At 51.8% G+C, this 15649-nt stretch overlaps 1 protein-coding gene across 1 annotated transcript; it reads left to right on the top strand.

Annotated features, from left to right (window-relative positions):
• Positions 1-1897: 1897 nt before the first annotated feature.
• CDKN2C (cyclin dependent kinase inhibitor 2C) lies at positions 1898-6491 on the top strand. Its single transcript, XM_032192469.1, has 3 exons — positions 1898-2042; positions 2402-2542; positions 6029-6491. The coding sequence occupies exons 2-3, from the start codon at positions 2414-2416 to the stop codon at positions 6398-6400; spliced, it is 501 nt and encodes a 166-aa protein (XP_032048360.1). The 5' UTR covers positions 1898-2042; positions 2402-2413; the 3' UTR covers positions 6401-6491.
• The last annotated feature ends 9158 nt before the right edge of the window (positions 6492-15649 follow it).

Genomic DNA, 15649 nt, shown 5'->3' with positions numbered 1-15649 from the left:
GGTGCCGGGGGCCAGCTGACACTCGGAGCCCAGCTGCTTGCCCTGCTTCTCCTGGAGGCAGCTCGCTACTTTCCCCCTTCCTATTCCCGCAAGCAAGAGCGGCCCGGGGAATCGGCGCAGGAAAATCGCGAAGCGGCAAGCAAGCGGAGGTTAAAGCGGAGCCGGAGGCACAAATATCATCGCTGCTGTGACCCCCTGGCACTGCCGAGCCGCCGGCAGAGCCCCGGGGAGCGGCTGGTGCCTGCAGCAGGGCGATCATCGCCACCCAGGCCCTGGATGCGCGCTGTCCCCGCGGGCTGTCAGCGGCCGGCCGAGCCCAACGCCACGCAGCAATCGCCACATGCGACTGTGGAAGCTGTCGCGGAGCCCCCCGGGCTGTTTCATGCGTGTTCCCCTCCCTGGCGACTTGTCCGTGGTGTCCCCACGGGCAGCAGCCGGGCGGATCGCCCCCGCGGCGGCTCGGCTCCGTGTGCTCGCCGGGGAGCCGCGCCGCTGCCTCTTACCTCTGGCAGGGTGAACTCGTGCAGGCTTCAGCCTCCCCGGGGCTGCCTGAAACTGAAAGCAATTCAGCAATGAAAGCAGCACAAGGCACAAAACGCCGCTGGCCGGGACGGCACCGACATCCCCGGACCGTCCCCTTCTGCAGGCACACCGAGTCCCCCGCGGCTCCTCGGCGGCCGTGCGCGGCTCCCCCTCAAAATGGCACTTTCGAATCAATCAACAGCACCGAAAACGCTCCTCGGGCGCCGAGACAACTTGGCATTGACCCTCCTCCATCCTCGACCTTGGCTGCGGGGACAGGACCCCGGGGGTCGCTGCTGGGGTGTAGGGGGGGGGGGGGGGGGGGGGCTCCGAGCGGGGCCGTGCCCGCGGGCAGGTGGCGGCGGGAGGCAGCGCGGCGCCTCCCGGGGCCGAGCCCCCCCCCCGTGTATTTAATTCCTCCGCTCCCCCCTCCCCGGGTTCCCGTCCCCCTAGGCCTCAGCGGTGCTGCCACCAGCGACCTGCCCGCTATGGCCGCTCGGGGCCGGGAACGGCGGCGGGGCCGCGGCCGGGGCCGGGCGAGGGGCGGGCGGTGCTGGCTGCAGGGCCTTCCTGCCCGGCCGGCCGCATCTCGGCAGCGCCTCCTTAAATCTCTGCCGTTAAAATGTGGGCGGGTGTTTCAACTCAAAAAGCGCTCAAATTTTTTTTCTTTTCAAAAAAAGCTGATGAGGTTAAAAAAAAAAAAAAAAAAGGGAGGGGGGGGGGAAGGAAAAAAAAAAAAAAAAAGAGAGAGAGAGGAGAGAGAGAGCGAGAGAGAGAGAAACCGGCTTGGTGTCCGTAGGAAACAGAAGTAGCGATTGTTTGCGCTTAAAAAAGGGGGAGCGCGGAGCCGCGGGAGGAGGCAGCGAGCGCGGAGCGGCAAGTGCAGCGAGCGGCCGGGCGGCCCGCGGCGGAGCGGCGGCTGTCACCGGGAGCCGCGGCCGGGAGGCGGCACCGCGGGGCCGGGGAGGCGGCGGCGGGCACCGGGACGCTGCCACCGGCGCCGCCGCTGCCCCCCCCGCCGGCTCCCCCGGGAGCTCCGGGCCGGACAGCGGCAGCACCAGCAGCAGCAGCACCAGCAGCAGCAGCAGCAGGAGCAGCAGCAGCAGCAGGAGCAGGAACGGCAGCACCGAGAGCGGCGACGGCTCCGCACCGCCGCTCCCCCGCGCCCTGAGCCCGGCAGCCGCCGCCGCCCCGCTGGATGCTCCGCAGCCGCCGCCGCCGAGGGCGGCCGCCGCCGGCCGGGATCGCGCCCGCCCGCTGCGCCGAGGCTCGGCGAGGCCGCGGCTCTGAGGCTGCGGCGGGGAGCGAGAGCGGCGAGGGAAGGGAGCGAGCCCCGCGGCCGCAGCCCGGCCCGCCCCGGGGGCCGCTCGGACTCGGACTGCGCCCTCCTGCTCGGCCCCGGGCGGAGGCGGCCGTGGGGATGCCAAGGGGGCTGCCGAGCGGGAGAGGACGAGCACTGCCAGAGAAGACTTTTCCTCGGAGCTGGTGCTGCTAAGTCTCAGATCCCGACCGCGAGCAGGGTGGGTTGCTTTCTTCTTCCAAGATCTCAGGTCTGAGTGAGTCTCCAGTGTACGCGTATATATGTTACGTCTAACATATAGGATATATTGCCTAGCTCTTAATAGCTTTCCCCCCCGAAAACGGCCAAAGTCTTTAATATGAGTTACTCTATATGTGGAAGCAAAGAAATCTTCTTTCAAGTGGAGCTGCAGTTTTGCTGAATAATCACGTGTGAGTTAGGGGCGGGCTCTTGGCAAGGAGTTTTTTTACGAGTATTTACTACAAGGTCTACTCCAGAAGATTAACCATCCCAATCCTTCTGTCAGTCTCCGATGCCATGCCTGGTTAAAAAAAAATCTCATCTTTTTCCGATCGTCAGTCACCCTAAAGAATGGCCGAGCCTTCTGGGAACGAGCTGGCGTCCGCGGCTGCCAAGGGGGACCTAGTGCAACTTACTAATTTGTTGCAAAAGAATGTAAACGTCAATGCACAAAATGGATTTGGGAGGACTGCGCTGCAGGTTGGTATCCAGAGAGGGAGAAAAATATTTCATCACTGCTACCTACGTGACCCGGGTTTCCAAAAAGACAACGTTTTAAACAGGCTGGTGGACGAAATTCGAGTGTTTTTAAAACTCGTTGGATGCCATTTTTTTATAACTTTAGTGGCTCCAACTCCCAAAAATGACGTACTTGAAATAAAACTGGTCAAAACCATTAGTTCAGTCGGGGATCACCCTCAATGTCAAACGGGCTGCAAGTTTAGTAATATTTTGTAACTTCGTGGGGAGGAGGAAGAGAATGAAAGAGATGAGATGAAAAGAAATCATCTTAGGTGAGCAGGATTTCAGAGCAGGTCTGTAAACACATATGTGCTATGATTTGAAGCTTAGAATCCTTCCCCCCCCCCCTCCCCTCCCCTGCAGTGTGCTTTTAAAACATGACTTTTCTCGATTCTGGGATCTGCTGTAGATGGTACTTTTCCTTTATACGCTGTTTGTGACGAATGACCTTTCTCGTTTGGAAGCATGCTGCACAGAACCGAGTACCTTAGATGTACATTAATAGCGAGCCGTACGAGTTGCAGTTCCATCTGAATCACTTGCCTTTTCATTCATAATTAAGCCTTAAAAATCTGAATTTTCAGATCGGGTAGCAAGGCAGTGGTTCCAGCTCTTTCGTTTCTGATCGTATAGGGTGCTGTGTCCTAATTTTTTAAGCGTGGAGCTGTGCAGGCAGGATTTGGATCTCATCCAACTGCTAACTATTGGAGCTGATGAAAGATTTTTTCTTTTAATATTATCAGATAATGATGGCGAAAAAGGTAGAATCCGTAGCTAATAGCCAAAGGGGTGGTTTATAAATCAGGGGGAAATGTGTGGTTATTTCTGCTGGAGGTGAGGCAGTGAGACGTGGAAGCAGAGCTATAGGTCTTTTTAATTTCACACGTCTGAAAAATCGTTTGTTACCTCCTCTGCCCCCCTCCCCCGAAACCATGATAATCATTTCTGAATTTTTGCTTTTAAAAAAAGCACACGGCTTGCGCACGAACCCGGGATATTTACAGCTTTTTGGCTTAGCATCAACGTGCTAGATTTCGAAAATAAGCACCTCTTGCTGAAAAGCACCGACCACCCTCGGTGGGCTATTTCGCGCAGGCTCGGGGGCCGTGGGATCGCCGTGGGGCTGCTGTCACCCGGCCGGGGGACGGGGCGGCCACTTGCAGCCACTTTTTTTTGGGAATGAGGGGACCGAGAGGAGCAACTTGCAGAGAGTAACTCCTCTGAGAAAGCAGGAAACTTTTAGCCTGATGCTTTATCCTCAGGACGAGGGCTGAAAACCGATTTGTGCCACAGTGGTGTCTTTTGCTAAAAGGGGCGAGCGGTCCGGATCCCAACCCGAGGGCTGTTTTCCACAAAGGCTGAGCACCCGGCTGTATTAAACGGGCATCCGTGCCCTAACAATGCTCCTCGGTGCAGCTCGCTCGTAACTGAGCTAATGAACCACAACAAAAAATCAAAACAGGAGAATCTGTCTACTTATTTTCAATATGTATCATCCTGAAATGTGTTGTGGGTGCGTGACCACGCTCGAAAGAGTTCTCTGTCAATGCAGCCTCCAAAATTGAGAGAATCTCTCAATAATCTCTCTCTCAATTAAAACGGGGAGACTGCCTAATATTAATACCAGCGAAAATATATATATTATTCTGGATTTATGTTTAATTAAACATAAAGCCCAGCCTGTCTTCCCCTGTACTTTTTATTTCTGATGAAGTGTACCTATGCAGGCCTCAAATACATGTCCTGCCCTTATGGTCTCCGCAGAATTATTCAATTGCTGCTCTCTCCTTCTCTGCCTCTCTCCCCAGAAGCGAAACTTTACAAAATCGGGGGCATTTGCAGTGCAGCTGTAGCCCTCGCCCAAACGGCATCACCTTTTTTATGGTTTTCTCCCCCCCGCATCTCTAAACGAAGCCTCCAGTCCCTAGCCTGCCTTCCTCGAACACACAAAACTCCCACTTGAACCAAATACATGTTTTGAATCCACAAATAACACAGCCTGGGCCCTCGAAAAGGGACTAAAATGTCCCGATTTTACCAGAGAAAGAGGGATCACAATGCTCTTGTTTTCTTTTGCATCTTTTCCATCTCTGTTCAGAAGTGAAAGAAGTGGCACAAGAAGTGCACGGAGCATTGTGGCACAGATAAATGTCCTCCCCTGAATCCCTTTCTGCCTTATCTGCTGCTCTGCTCTTCTCTGGAGATAAAATAAATATACCGGGTTATTTTACACTCCAAAAGCTGCAGAAATTATATTGATTATAGTGTTGTTATTTTTTTTTTCTTAAAAAGCCTAATGCATATTTTTCACAAGGAGAGGATTTTAGCAAATGCCTTGTAGAAATTGTACATTATGCTAAATCTAATGCACTCTGATATTAATTTGTGCTGATATATTATTTTTTTTGCAAGATTTTCAAATAATTTCTAAAGAAAAAAATGATTTTTTTTTTTTCGAATTTGCCACTTGCAGTAAGACCAATTACAAGAACAGGAAAATACTGCCTATAGGTTGGAGAATATACATTACTATGTTAATTTCTTAGAGCCTTTGAGAAAACAAAAAATGAGGAATCTGGGGGAAATCGGTGCAAGCTGTTAAGCCCTAAATAAGAGAAATTTGCTTGCTAATTATAATAGTTTTATGATGCAATCAGGAAAATTTAAAGAAACATTTTTTTTTCTTGAGAGGAACAGTCAAAAAAAACAATAATTGTTTTTTTAAATAGGATTTTTTTAACAACATAATTTAGCCATGGTTTACTGATAATAAAATTATGGAAGCATAATATAATACAGTGGTTTTAGGAGAAAATTGATGGAACTTTGAAACATTCCTTTTAACTTCCCCTTTTTGGGTGACATTATGAGAGTCAAATATTGGGGAGAAAAAATTCTTTAAGCATTTATTTTTCTTAGCAGACAGAACTATGGCACAGGACAAATATTTGCTTTATGATAATACACAGACAATGTAAACACCTGAGAGCTTATAAAAACACATTCTACATTTTCTATCGCCGAGGTAAAATATCTGTTCCTCGGAGACCCTGCATGTGATATTTAACAGCATCAGACAATAAGGCAAAGGTGTCTCAGTGCTCGTGCAAATAAAAGCGAGCCATACTTAATTTTGGCATGCTAAAAAAACGAGATAACTTGCTGGAAAAGAAGTCTCTGCAGCCCCCTTCCCCTCTGCCTGCTTCGGGCATTAATCTCTGTGAGCCAGAAAGCTATTGCCACCCAGATGATAACATCTTTCGTAATATTACTGAGGTCAGGGTGGGGAAAAAAATAAAAATAGATGCTGTGGCGTGTCGTTAGTTGTGTAGCAGGGCTGATTTCAGGACTGACACAGGGGGAAGTGAGGGCTGGGGGGCTGGGGCAGGCTGCAGCGAGGGGGGCAGCTCCCCGAGGTGTTCACCTCTCCTTTTTCTCCCCCAGGTAATGAAACTCGGCAATCCCGAAATTGCCCGGCGGTTGCTCATGAGCGGTGCGAACCCCGACCTGAAAGACAGTACCGGCTTCGCCGTGATTCACGACGTAGCCAGAGCGGGTTTTCTGGACACTTTGCAGACTCTGCTGGAGTTTAAAGCCGACGTTAACATCGAGGATGCCGAGGGCAACCTGCCCCTGCACCTGGCCGCGCAGGAGGGCCACGTGCCGGTGGTGGAGTTCCTGCTGAAGAGCACGGCCAGCAAGGTGGGCCACCAGAACAAGCGGGGCGACACCGCCTACGACGTGGCCAAGCTCTACAAGCGCAGCGCCGTGCTCCGGCTGCTGGAGGGCGGCCGCCCCCCCGCCGCCACCGACTGAGGGGGGCCCGCCCGGACGCTGAGCCCGCCGGCCTCCTGCCTCCTTCTCCCCTTCCCCCTCCCCGCCTTTTAATAACGTCGGGTCCCACCTTCCTCCTAGTTTGGCTTTTTTTTTTTTTTTTTTTGGATAGCGCAAAGCCGGAGAAATTGCCGAGGTGGGTTTTTCTTTTTTCTTTTCTTTTTTTTTTTTTTTCTTTCTTTTTTTTTTTTTTTTTTTTTTTTTTGAGGATTCAAATGGTCGAAATCCGCCCCACCGGCAATTTCTGCCTCCCCTCCCCATGTATATGTCGGTCACTCCTATGTAGCTTCCCACTAGCGGCTTCTCCCAATTTACCTTAGCTCATTATTAATCCAAAAGCCACCTTGTCACCTGCTTCTCGGCGTGCTAAGGGCCCTCCTGCACCCCTCCGGGCTCCGCAGCCCCGGGGGGAGCGGGGAGCCGAGATTTGGGGCCCCGCGGGGCCCCGCAGTGGGCCGGGGGTGTCGCTTGGCAGCTGGGGGGGCTGCCTGCAGCTCGCCCTTACCAGGAGCTTGTAGACGTAGGGCGCTTACCTCTCCAGCTAGATGCCACTTCTCCCCTCTGTGTATTTAAACTCGCACCGAGCTGCTTTTCAGTTTAGTTACCAGGAACAACCTGAGCGGCGTTTTTCATTGCCAGAGGTTTCAAAGAGTTCAGCTTAGCGCTTTGTGTTCACTGTGTGCACTGGAGAATACAGTTTTCCTAGCTTCAAACCAGCAGATAGCCATTGTCAGAGCAAAGAGTGTCAGCAGGCTGTAACGCGACAAGATTTCTGGTCACTTAATAAGCTGAGCCCAGTCTAGATGCTCTTAAGAAACGATTGCTTTCCACCAGCTGTTCTGTTTTGTCTGGGAAAAAAATAAAATAACAATGGTAGATGCCTCTCACAAAACATGAATATTTGAATACGGTGAAACTGAGGAAGCAACACGTTTGGTCTTTGTAGAGTTCTATTATTCCTTGTACCTAAAAAACAATTTAACCCTTGAAAATGTTTCCCTGCAATGTAGTTGAGTGTATTCACAAGACCAAACCTCATTTCCCTCTCCGGCTGCAAGGGGAGCTGAGGATGCTCAGCGCCTTGTCGGGGGAGTGTAGCAGGAAACTTAACGTTGGTACAGAGGTGCTCGACAGATGGGCAGTTGAAAGTGGTAATTTTGGATAATCTAATTTTTAATGGCACAAAATAGTTTTTACATCAACGTAAAATGAGTAGATAGCTACAAAACAGCACTTAAAAGAGGAGAGAGCGTATATTAGTTTGCGTTTTCTCTTTTAAAAAAAAATATTTTAGCCCCACGGAATCAGTCACTGTTGTTTTTAAGTAAAAAAATTAATAATTTCCTGCAAGTGTCCGCGCCGTTGCCGTACTCTGTGTCACGCTGCTGTGTTTTCTGATTAAAAACCTCTGCGAAACGTAAAGCTCTGCGCGCGTCCCTTCTTACCTCTGCCGGCCAGGGCCGTGCGGGCAGGGCCGTGCCCCGCACCGCTCCCGGGCCCCGCAGCCCCCCGCAGCCCCCCGCAGCCGGAGGCCAGCACCGGGCGGCGAGGGGCCCCCGCCCGGCTTCTCCTTCACCTCTGCCATGGTGGAAGCCCATCCAAGACCTGTCCCGAGCTCCGCCAGCCTCCCACTTACGCCGTGCCCAAGTTTTACCGGTGGCTGGAGGAAACAACTGGTTTCCCGAGAAAAAAAACCGCCCCGCCTAGGCAGAAGTAGCGGCTTTTATTGCGTGCCAGAAGGTCCCGTTTGAAGCAGGGCTGCTTTACATCCCGGGCAAGCCTATAGCTCCGGCGGGTGAGTCACGGCCATGCTGCGGCCGGTTTAAAGGTAAGCAGCCAGCGCTTTTCCAGCTGCCTGCTGCCTGTGAGCGGCTCTGTTCGTGGGCAGCAGCACCCTGCAGGAGGGCCCGGGGTCTGCCCCAGGACCCCCCCGGGGCCATCCCCAAAGAGCCGGGCTCTGCAAAGCGGCGGGGGCTGCGGGAACGCCGGCGCCGAGTTACCGGGAGATGCGAAAAGGCAGCGTGGGAGACGGAACGAAATGTTACCGAGAGCTTCGCTCGGGGCGGAAAACAACAGAGAGGCGACTTTCCCGGGCAGGAGCAAAGCCCAGGAACTGGGAGCACCCAGCGCAGCACCCAGCCAGGGTGCCCGAGCAGCCAAAACCCCAGCGGGCACCCAGAGGGCGGGCGGCGGGGGGGCACCGCCGGGCACCGGCCCGGATCCGAGCTGAGCTGGGCACAAAAGTGGGCACAGAGCCCCGTGCCCTGCTCGGGGCTGCGAGGACGAGCACTTGGCCTTCGCTTCCCGAGGATCCCGGGGGGGACGGCGCGGTCCCCCCGAGCTGGGCAGGTCCCGGGGGATGCTGGAGGCAGCGCTCGGTCCCCGGGGACGGGCGAGGTGCGGGGCCACCGGGGTGCCCCCGGCTCCGCGGCCAGCCCCGGGCACGGCGGGGGAGCGGCGCGGCGAGGAGCCAGCCCCGTAGCAAGAGGCGCTGCGTGGCTGCCAGGCGGAAAGGGTTAAAGCGGCCAAAAAAAAAAAAAAAAAAAAAAAAAAAAAAAAAAAGAGCCGCTTTTTGGGGGCTTTCGGGAGGCAGAAAGGTGGCTTGTCCCCGAACGGACCTGGCAAGCCGGGAACAGGCAGACGTTACGATCCGCTGAGCGCGGTGAAATTGCCACGGGGGATTCAAAAAAATAATAATAATTTATAAAATAAAAAAGCCAAAAGGCTTTTTTTTTTTTTTTTTCCCGAGAGGGGAAAACTGCCCTTGTATTTCTGGGGGCTGCGTGGCGGCGCGAAGGGGGGGGGGGGGGAAGCCGGGCAGAAAACGAAGGCGAGCGGGCGGGCTGAGCCGGGCAGGGCTCTCTCCGTCCCCGAGGAGCCGCAGCCCGTCCCGGCGCTGCCTGCCCCGGGGCACAAGCTCTCAAAATGTCGGTGTCGGCCCAGGGCTCCCCGGGGCGGCGGGGGTCGGGCGCCGAGGTGCGGGGCGGCTCGGGCCGGCCCCGGGGGCCGCGCCGCGCCGGGGCGGGCTGGGGAGGGAAGGGGGGGGCCCGCCCGGCTCCGAAACCGTTAGGTTGTCTTCTACGGCTCCTTTCCCCTTTCTCTTCCTGTCCAAATATTTTTAAATTTACGCGCCTTAAATAACAGTCTGATTTTATTTAGTTAGTTTCCTCCGCCGCCGCTTCGCCCCGGCCCCCCCCCGCCGCCAGGGGCCTGGGGCGGCCGCAGCGCAGCGCCCGGCGCCGCCACCGCCACCTTCCCGCCGCCGCTCCGCTCCTCCCCGGCCTTTTTTTTCTTTTTATTTTCCCCTCTTTCTCACTTCTTTCTACCCCCTTATTTTTTATTTCCCCTTCCCTCGTTTTTTTTTTTTTTTTTCCTTTTTCCCCTTTCCCTCCCTCTCCCCGAGGACTCGGCACCAGCCCCGACGCCTCTCCGCCCCCGAGCCGCGGTGAGTACAGCGCCGGGCCCCGCACAGCCCGGGGGGACAGCGGCGACACGGCCCGGGGGAAGGAAGGGGGGGGCTGGCTGCAGCCTCCTGCTCACCGCCGGACCCCCCCCGGCACCCCGGGGCTACAGCAGCATCTCCCCCCGCAGCCTCCCTGCAGCAGGGTTGGAAGAGGAGCAGGGCTGGAAGAGGAGCTGCAGGGCTGCCCGTCCTCGGCTCCCCGCACACCCCCGGAGCAAGGTGTCTCTCCCTGCGAGAGCTTTTTCTCGCCGCCTGTTGCATTTTGAAATTATAGGCAGGAGAAGGAAGGGGAAGGGGGGGGGGGGCACCCCCGCTGCTCGGTTTCTGGGTCGCAGGGGCAAGGAAATTGCCTGCGGATGGGAGCTGCGCCGCACGCTGCTGATGGCCAGATGTGCCAAGGCTCCGCAGCCCTCCTTTACAGGGGAAAGGAGAGAAAGAAAAAAAAAAAAAAAAGAACTTCTGCCATGGCACCGAGCAGTAAGATGGCTTCTTGCCTTCTGAAGAAACACCAAGTGCAGATCAGCAGGGACATTTCTCAGGGCTGAGTGGTCCTGCTGGCCTTTTTATACTGGTTTTTCACTGTTTGCATCACCTTTAAGCACATTATCAGATATTTTGGGCAAAGCGAGGAAACTACCAGGAGCAGACCTGTTGTACGGTGGATACTTCAGATAACCTTGACCTTGCACCATCCTGGAGGTTAATCCTACAGGGGAAGCAGGGAACCAGCCAGGCACCTGCCAAAGCCCAAGCGAGGTCTATCTGCTCTTGGAGTGGGGTTAAAATGGCTTCAGAGGGGCACAAAACAGGGGACACAGAGGGGCCAAAGGACAAAACCTGGAGCTTGCTGGCAGAATTCAGTCCGATGCCTGCAGGACCCCACCTTCACTCACTCAGCACCAGCAGCACTGCTGAGCTCAGGCTGCAGAAAGGGTAAATTCCCTCTGAAAGGGACTGAATCAGCCAAAAGTGTAATCAGCTTCTCAGGGAAGTGCAAGACCACTGAGCCATGCTTCCAGTTGCGTTTCTTTGTTCCTCTGTAACTGCTTTCTGATATTTGTAGCAGTAAATAGGAGGGCCGCTAGTATTTAGGAACATTTTTAACAAAAAAAAAAATATGCTTGATTCTGTGTGAGAAAACAGATTTTGCTTCACACTGCAGCCACTGAGAGGCTAAAGTCGATTCCCAGCTCCTGCTGGAAGCCTTTCCTCAGCAGGCACTGCCTCTCAGGATGGTTTTTCTCTCCTGCTGCACCCTGAGAGCAGGAAAGGGGCAGCCCTTGCGTGGCACTGCAGCCCTGCTCACCCCACAATATTGAGGTTCCTATCAACACAGCAGCATTTTAATGGACACTGTTCTGCACAGAGCTGGTGAACACTTAAATGAAAATACACTCGTACAGCACAAGCCACAAGAAAAAGCGACATCCTGTATGAAAACAAAGTATCCAGAAGCTGTTCAGAGTCTGACCCTAATGCAGTACAACTTGGTGCACATCCCATTTATATGCAGAGTATATGGCAGGCTGGAATGAGGGCTCCTGCTCTGGCTAAGTGTAATTTTTGGGGAGTGAGGATCCCTTTTAGGCCGTAAGTTACTGACATCCATTCTGATGTAAATCGGGAGATTTGGATGCACCCTGGCAGACCCCGCAGGGTGCTTTCTCCTCCAGGGGCGGTGGCGCTGAGGTGCTGCAGCACCACCCGAACACCTGCACTGCTGCATGGGGCGTGTGGGGATGGAGGCAGGCTAGCACACCGTGAGCTTTTGCTCATATTTAGTAACGCTGGAGAGCAGGCAGAGAAGGTTTCAGCCTGCCCTGGCTAAAACAGCAGCAGGCCTGCAAATCAGGCTGTTAATTGCAGATCCTTCCTACAGAGTAGGCTTCCTAAACCTCCCGAAAGGAGCAGGGCTCTGCTGGAAAAAGCAGCTCCGTGCCTGGGGATCCTCTGGTCCCTTGGGGTGCAGCTGGAGGTGCACAGGCAAAGCTGCACTTAACCTCCCTAAGGCAACATTGTAGAAAACATCTGTTAAAGAGGAAAGTACGTTTGGTTGATGAACACTGATACCACCTCCTTGCACCAACGTGTGTAGTGTGATGTCTGTGGATTTCTCAGATGTATTTTGCTTTCGCTACTGTAAAATAAGAGCTATAGGCAAAAGGCTATGCTACACCACGTAGTCACAGTGTTCACAGTCTAGCAGTGTATGCTTGTATTGAAGAGAACAACAATTTCCTTCCTGTACGAGCACTTTAATTTATAGAAACATACTGTTTTGTGTAAAGAAGGTGGTAGATAATTAACTGTATTCATTTAATCTAATTATAGGCCTCTGAGGCAAAAAGCTGACACTTTTCATTGTGGTATATTCAGAGAAGTTAATTGAAAAAACATTGCAGCCACAAGGCATAACATGCCCATCGTATATTTGATACTAATTCTTTTTTTTTTTTTTCCTCCAAAAATGGGATGAATCTGATGCTCATTAGAGATAAGGTTTGCTGTTACTCGCTGGAGTAGGGCAGATTCTGTGAAAGCCTGTTATGCAATGCTGCACTGCACTGCAATATCTCTGCAATTCCAGAGCTAACCACAGACAACTTAATTTGCCAAATTGCGAGATGGTTTTGTAATGTACACAAGTATCTATTACAAATTAAGAAAAGATTGAATGCATTTTTAGCTGGGACGTAGGTCAGAAATTTGAACAGAGATCTGCTTCAAGAAGCGATGGGTCAATATGTCAGCTCCTCGCTCTCATTAACCCCCCAGACAAGAATTTTTAGGAGGAACCAAGTAATCACACCACTAGCAGTGGTTTATTAGCAGTTCATCTGTGTTTGGAAGCTATCAATATTACAAAGAGATAAACGCACAGCAAATCAGCACGAGCAACTCCTGATTGTATCAAAATAAATACATGACAGACCATTTGCTGTTTCTGAGTAATTTTTCCTACCACCTGATACACACCAGCAACTTCATCTTCTGACTGGGCTGCTACTTTCATTCTCGAAAGGAAAGGAAAGGAAAGCAGCTGAGCTCTGCACAGCTTGCCTTCCAGATGAAAGGCACTGAGCAGCCCAAACGTGCCAGCTGTGGGGAGAGGGCTGCCCGTTTCTGCTAAAGAAACCCCAACCCCTGAACTGAATTCTTCCAAATACCACCCCTTTCCCCCTGCTTTATCAACAGAGGAGTGCAGCTGACTGTGTTTCTGCAGTCCTGGCAGCACCAGGGCACAGCACACCCGCTCGGGTCCCCCCTGCCTGCTGGCCCAGCGGCCTCCAGTTCTGGGGTCTGGGATGTGCATGGCCCCCCCCAGCCAGCCCCTCTTGCTGCTGCCGTCCCCAGCCCTGGCTGCTCCTGGCTGCTGGGAGAAACCCTTGCAAAGGCAGCTCTGCCCCCCCTGTGAGGAAGCCTGCCGAATTACTGCAGTGATGGTGCAAGTGCTCTTAGGTGGTCAACAAGCACAGGGAAACACATTGCTGGCAGCCCTACCTACGGGTCTAAGAGCACTGTAAGGATTTTCAAACGTATTTTACAGAAATCATTTTTACTGTGATTAAGAAAGAAGCTTGTTGCACTTAAGCCATTCGAATGTTTGTTAACAAAGGCAGAGGAAGTCTGAAAAGTAAACAGAGTAACATTCAGTCACCTTAAATCTGGTGCTCTGCCTCAAGAGCTCCGGAATATTCAACAAAGAAGCTTTTTAACAAGAAAAAAAAAAAAGTGGATTGCAATAGGAGTTAGTCATACCCAGTTCCTATTCTTATACCATTCAAGATAAATCACAATTTGCATTGCTGTCTAACTCAAAACCTCAGCCTATGCTTGGGGTTCATGCTGCTCTCACACTCCTCCCCCCTCAGTACTCTTGGCTAACGTCCTCCAGCCTGGCTCCTGCCTTTTCCTTTCCCCTCTTGGCAGTTTTCAGGGTATCACCAGCTCTTGCTCTCCCACACCTCAATTTTCCCTACCTCCATTCCCTGCTTCTGCCTTCTTGCACTCTGCATTTTATTTTCACCTCCTGGCTTTCTCAGTTCCATCAGTACATCACCTCGGCTCACCCTCTTACTTTTTCGTAATTATTTTCCCTGGCATCTCTCTCTCCATTGTGCTTATTAACCTCCTCACCTATCGACCGCATCCCTTCCACCCTGCCCAGCGGAATCTCATCATATTTTCATCTTCACTTTGTTCCCAGTCTTGAAGACTCGTTAAGCTCCTTCCCCACCCGCCTGCTGCCCACGCTGACCCACTTGCCCAGGACCTTTCTCCACCACAGGCCATGCTGCATGCTCCCCGCAGCCGAACCTGGGCAAGCTCCCTCGGCGCAGGCCGCCCTTTGGAGGACGTAGCTGCCAAAAGCCAACAATTCGTAACCGATCACGTGCGAGCCGAGATTCTTACAGAGCCTCAGAGCTTTGTTACATTTGGATGCACTTCTGTGAAACCACGGCGGTTGTGCTGCCAAATTTCAAGTTGCTGCTCAGAAGGTGCATGCATGGAGCTAGGGCAGTGATGGTGTTGCCTTTCAGATTCCTTTTCTGAAGAAATGGGCTATACCAAAACTTTATCGTTATTATTATTCTTTAACAAGGGCAAAAATATTTTTAGCCTTGTCCTTGAAAATGGCCACCGTGGTCTAGCTGGAAACTGCCAAAAATTAAACCTGGGTCAGATGCTTGGCTTGAAAAAAATCATCCCAAACAGTTACAAGCAACTGAAAACAAGATGTTTTTATAAAGCACAGGACAGCACGAAGCTGAGCAGTTCTGTGACTCTGGCCTGAATGGGGGAGATTTTCAAGTGACCTGTAATGGATTGTTTCAGTAGCAGCTCTGTGGGATTAAGCAGAACTCAGTCAGATTTCACAATTTGAAAGAAATGATCAAAAAGTATCCCATGGAGATGAAACTTGATGGAGACAGCAGAGGGAAGGGGATAAAGGAATCAGTTCTGGAGGGAGAACATCAGCAACAAGAAAAGTCCTACTGTTTGTTCTGGGGATCTTAGATACCCTGTCTCTAATTCACTTGTGCCAATGGATTAAACCTGGGCAGTAATTAGCAGTGGATGCTCCTTTGCTTTTAAAATTGTCCATTTTTCTGTTAAATATGAGAGTAGCAGAGTCACAGGAGTCCTTTCTAATGTACAGTGAGCCTCCTGTTAACTTGCAAGTAAAATTATTATTTTTTTAACCTGTGAGGTTAATGCTTTTAAATTCTTTCAGCAGATCAAATGAGTTGTCTGTCACTTGACTGCACGTTTGCCTAAAAGATATCTTCTAGCTTGAAAAGAAGCTAATTCAGGAAGTCCTGTGGCCCTTGTTTTGCAGGAAGTCAGCCCAGATGAAATGGGGGTCCCCTCTGGCCACTTAACCTCTGTCACTCCTGTTTCTCTGTGATTTTAATAGCAAAATTGGACTCGTGCTGAAACTTTCTGCGCAGTTAAAACATTTGTAAAGGTGCTGTATTGCCTGTGTTTGAAGGAGTTCAGTTGCATTTATGCAAAATACTTTATGTTAATGATTGTGATTATATTAATTATGGTCAAAATGGTGGCCTGTGATACCACTGTATGGAGAAAATGATGAAATTAAAACTTATCTATTTTTAAATATGTATATGATTAATCTGGCTTTATAAAAACACAAAAGTTGATTTTTTTTTTTTCTGGGTGCTGTGCTTGGCATACTGGTGGTTTTTTGCTTTTCCTAGAAGCACAGGTGTTTAACAAGTTTAGATAGTTTTGAAGGTTTAATA

The sequence above is a fragment of the Aythya fuligula genome, chromosome 8, assembly GCF_009819795.1.
Source record: "Aythya fuligula isolate bAytFul2 chromosome 8, bAytFul2.pri, whole genome shotgun sequence".
Classification (NCBI taxonomy): domain Eukaryota; kingdom Metazoa; phylum Chordata; class Aves; order Anseriformes; family Anatidae; genus Aythya; species Aythya fuligula.
Note: the sequence above shows the minus strand (reverse complement) of the source record. Positions and strands in the feature narration are given on the sequence as shown.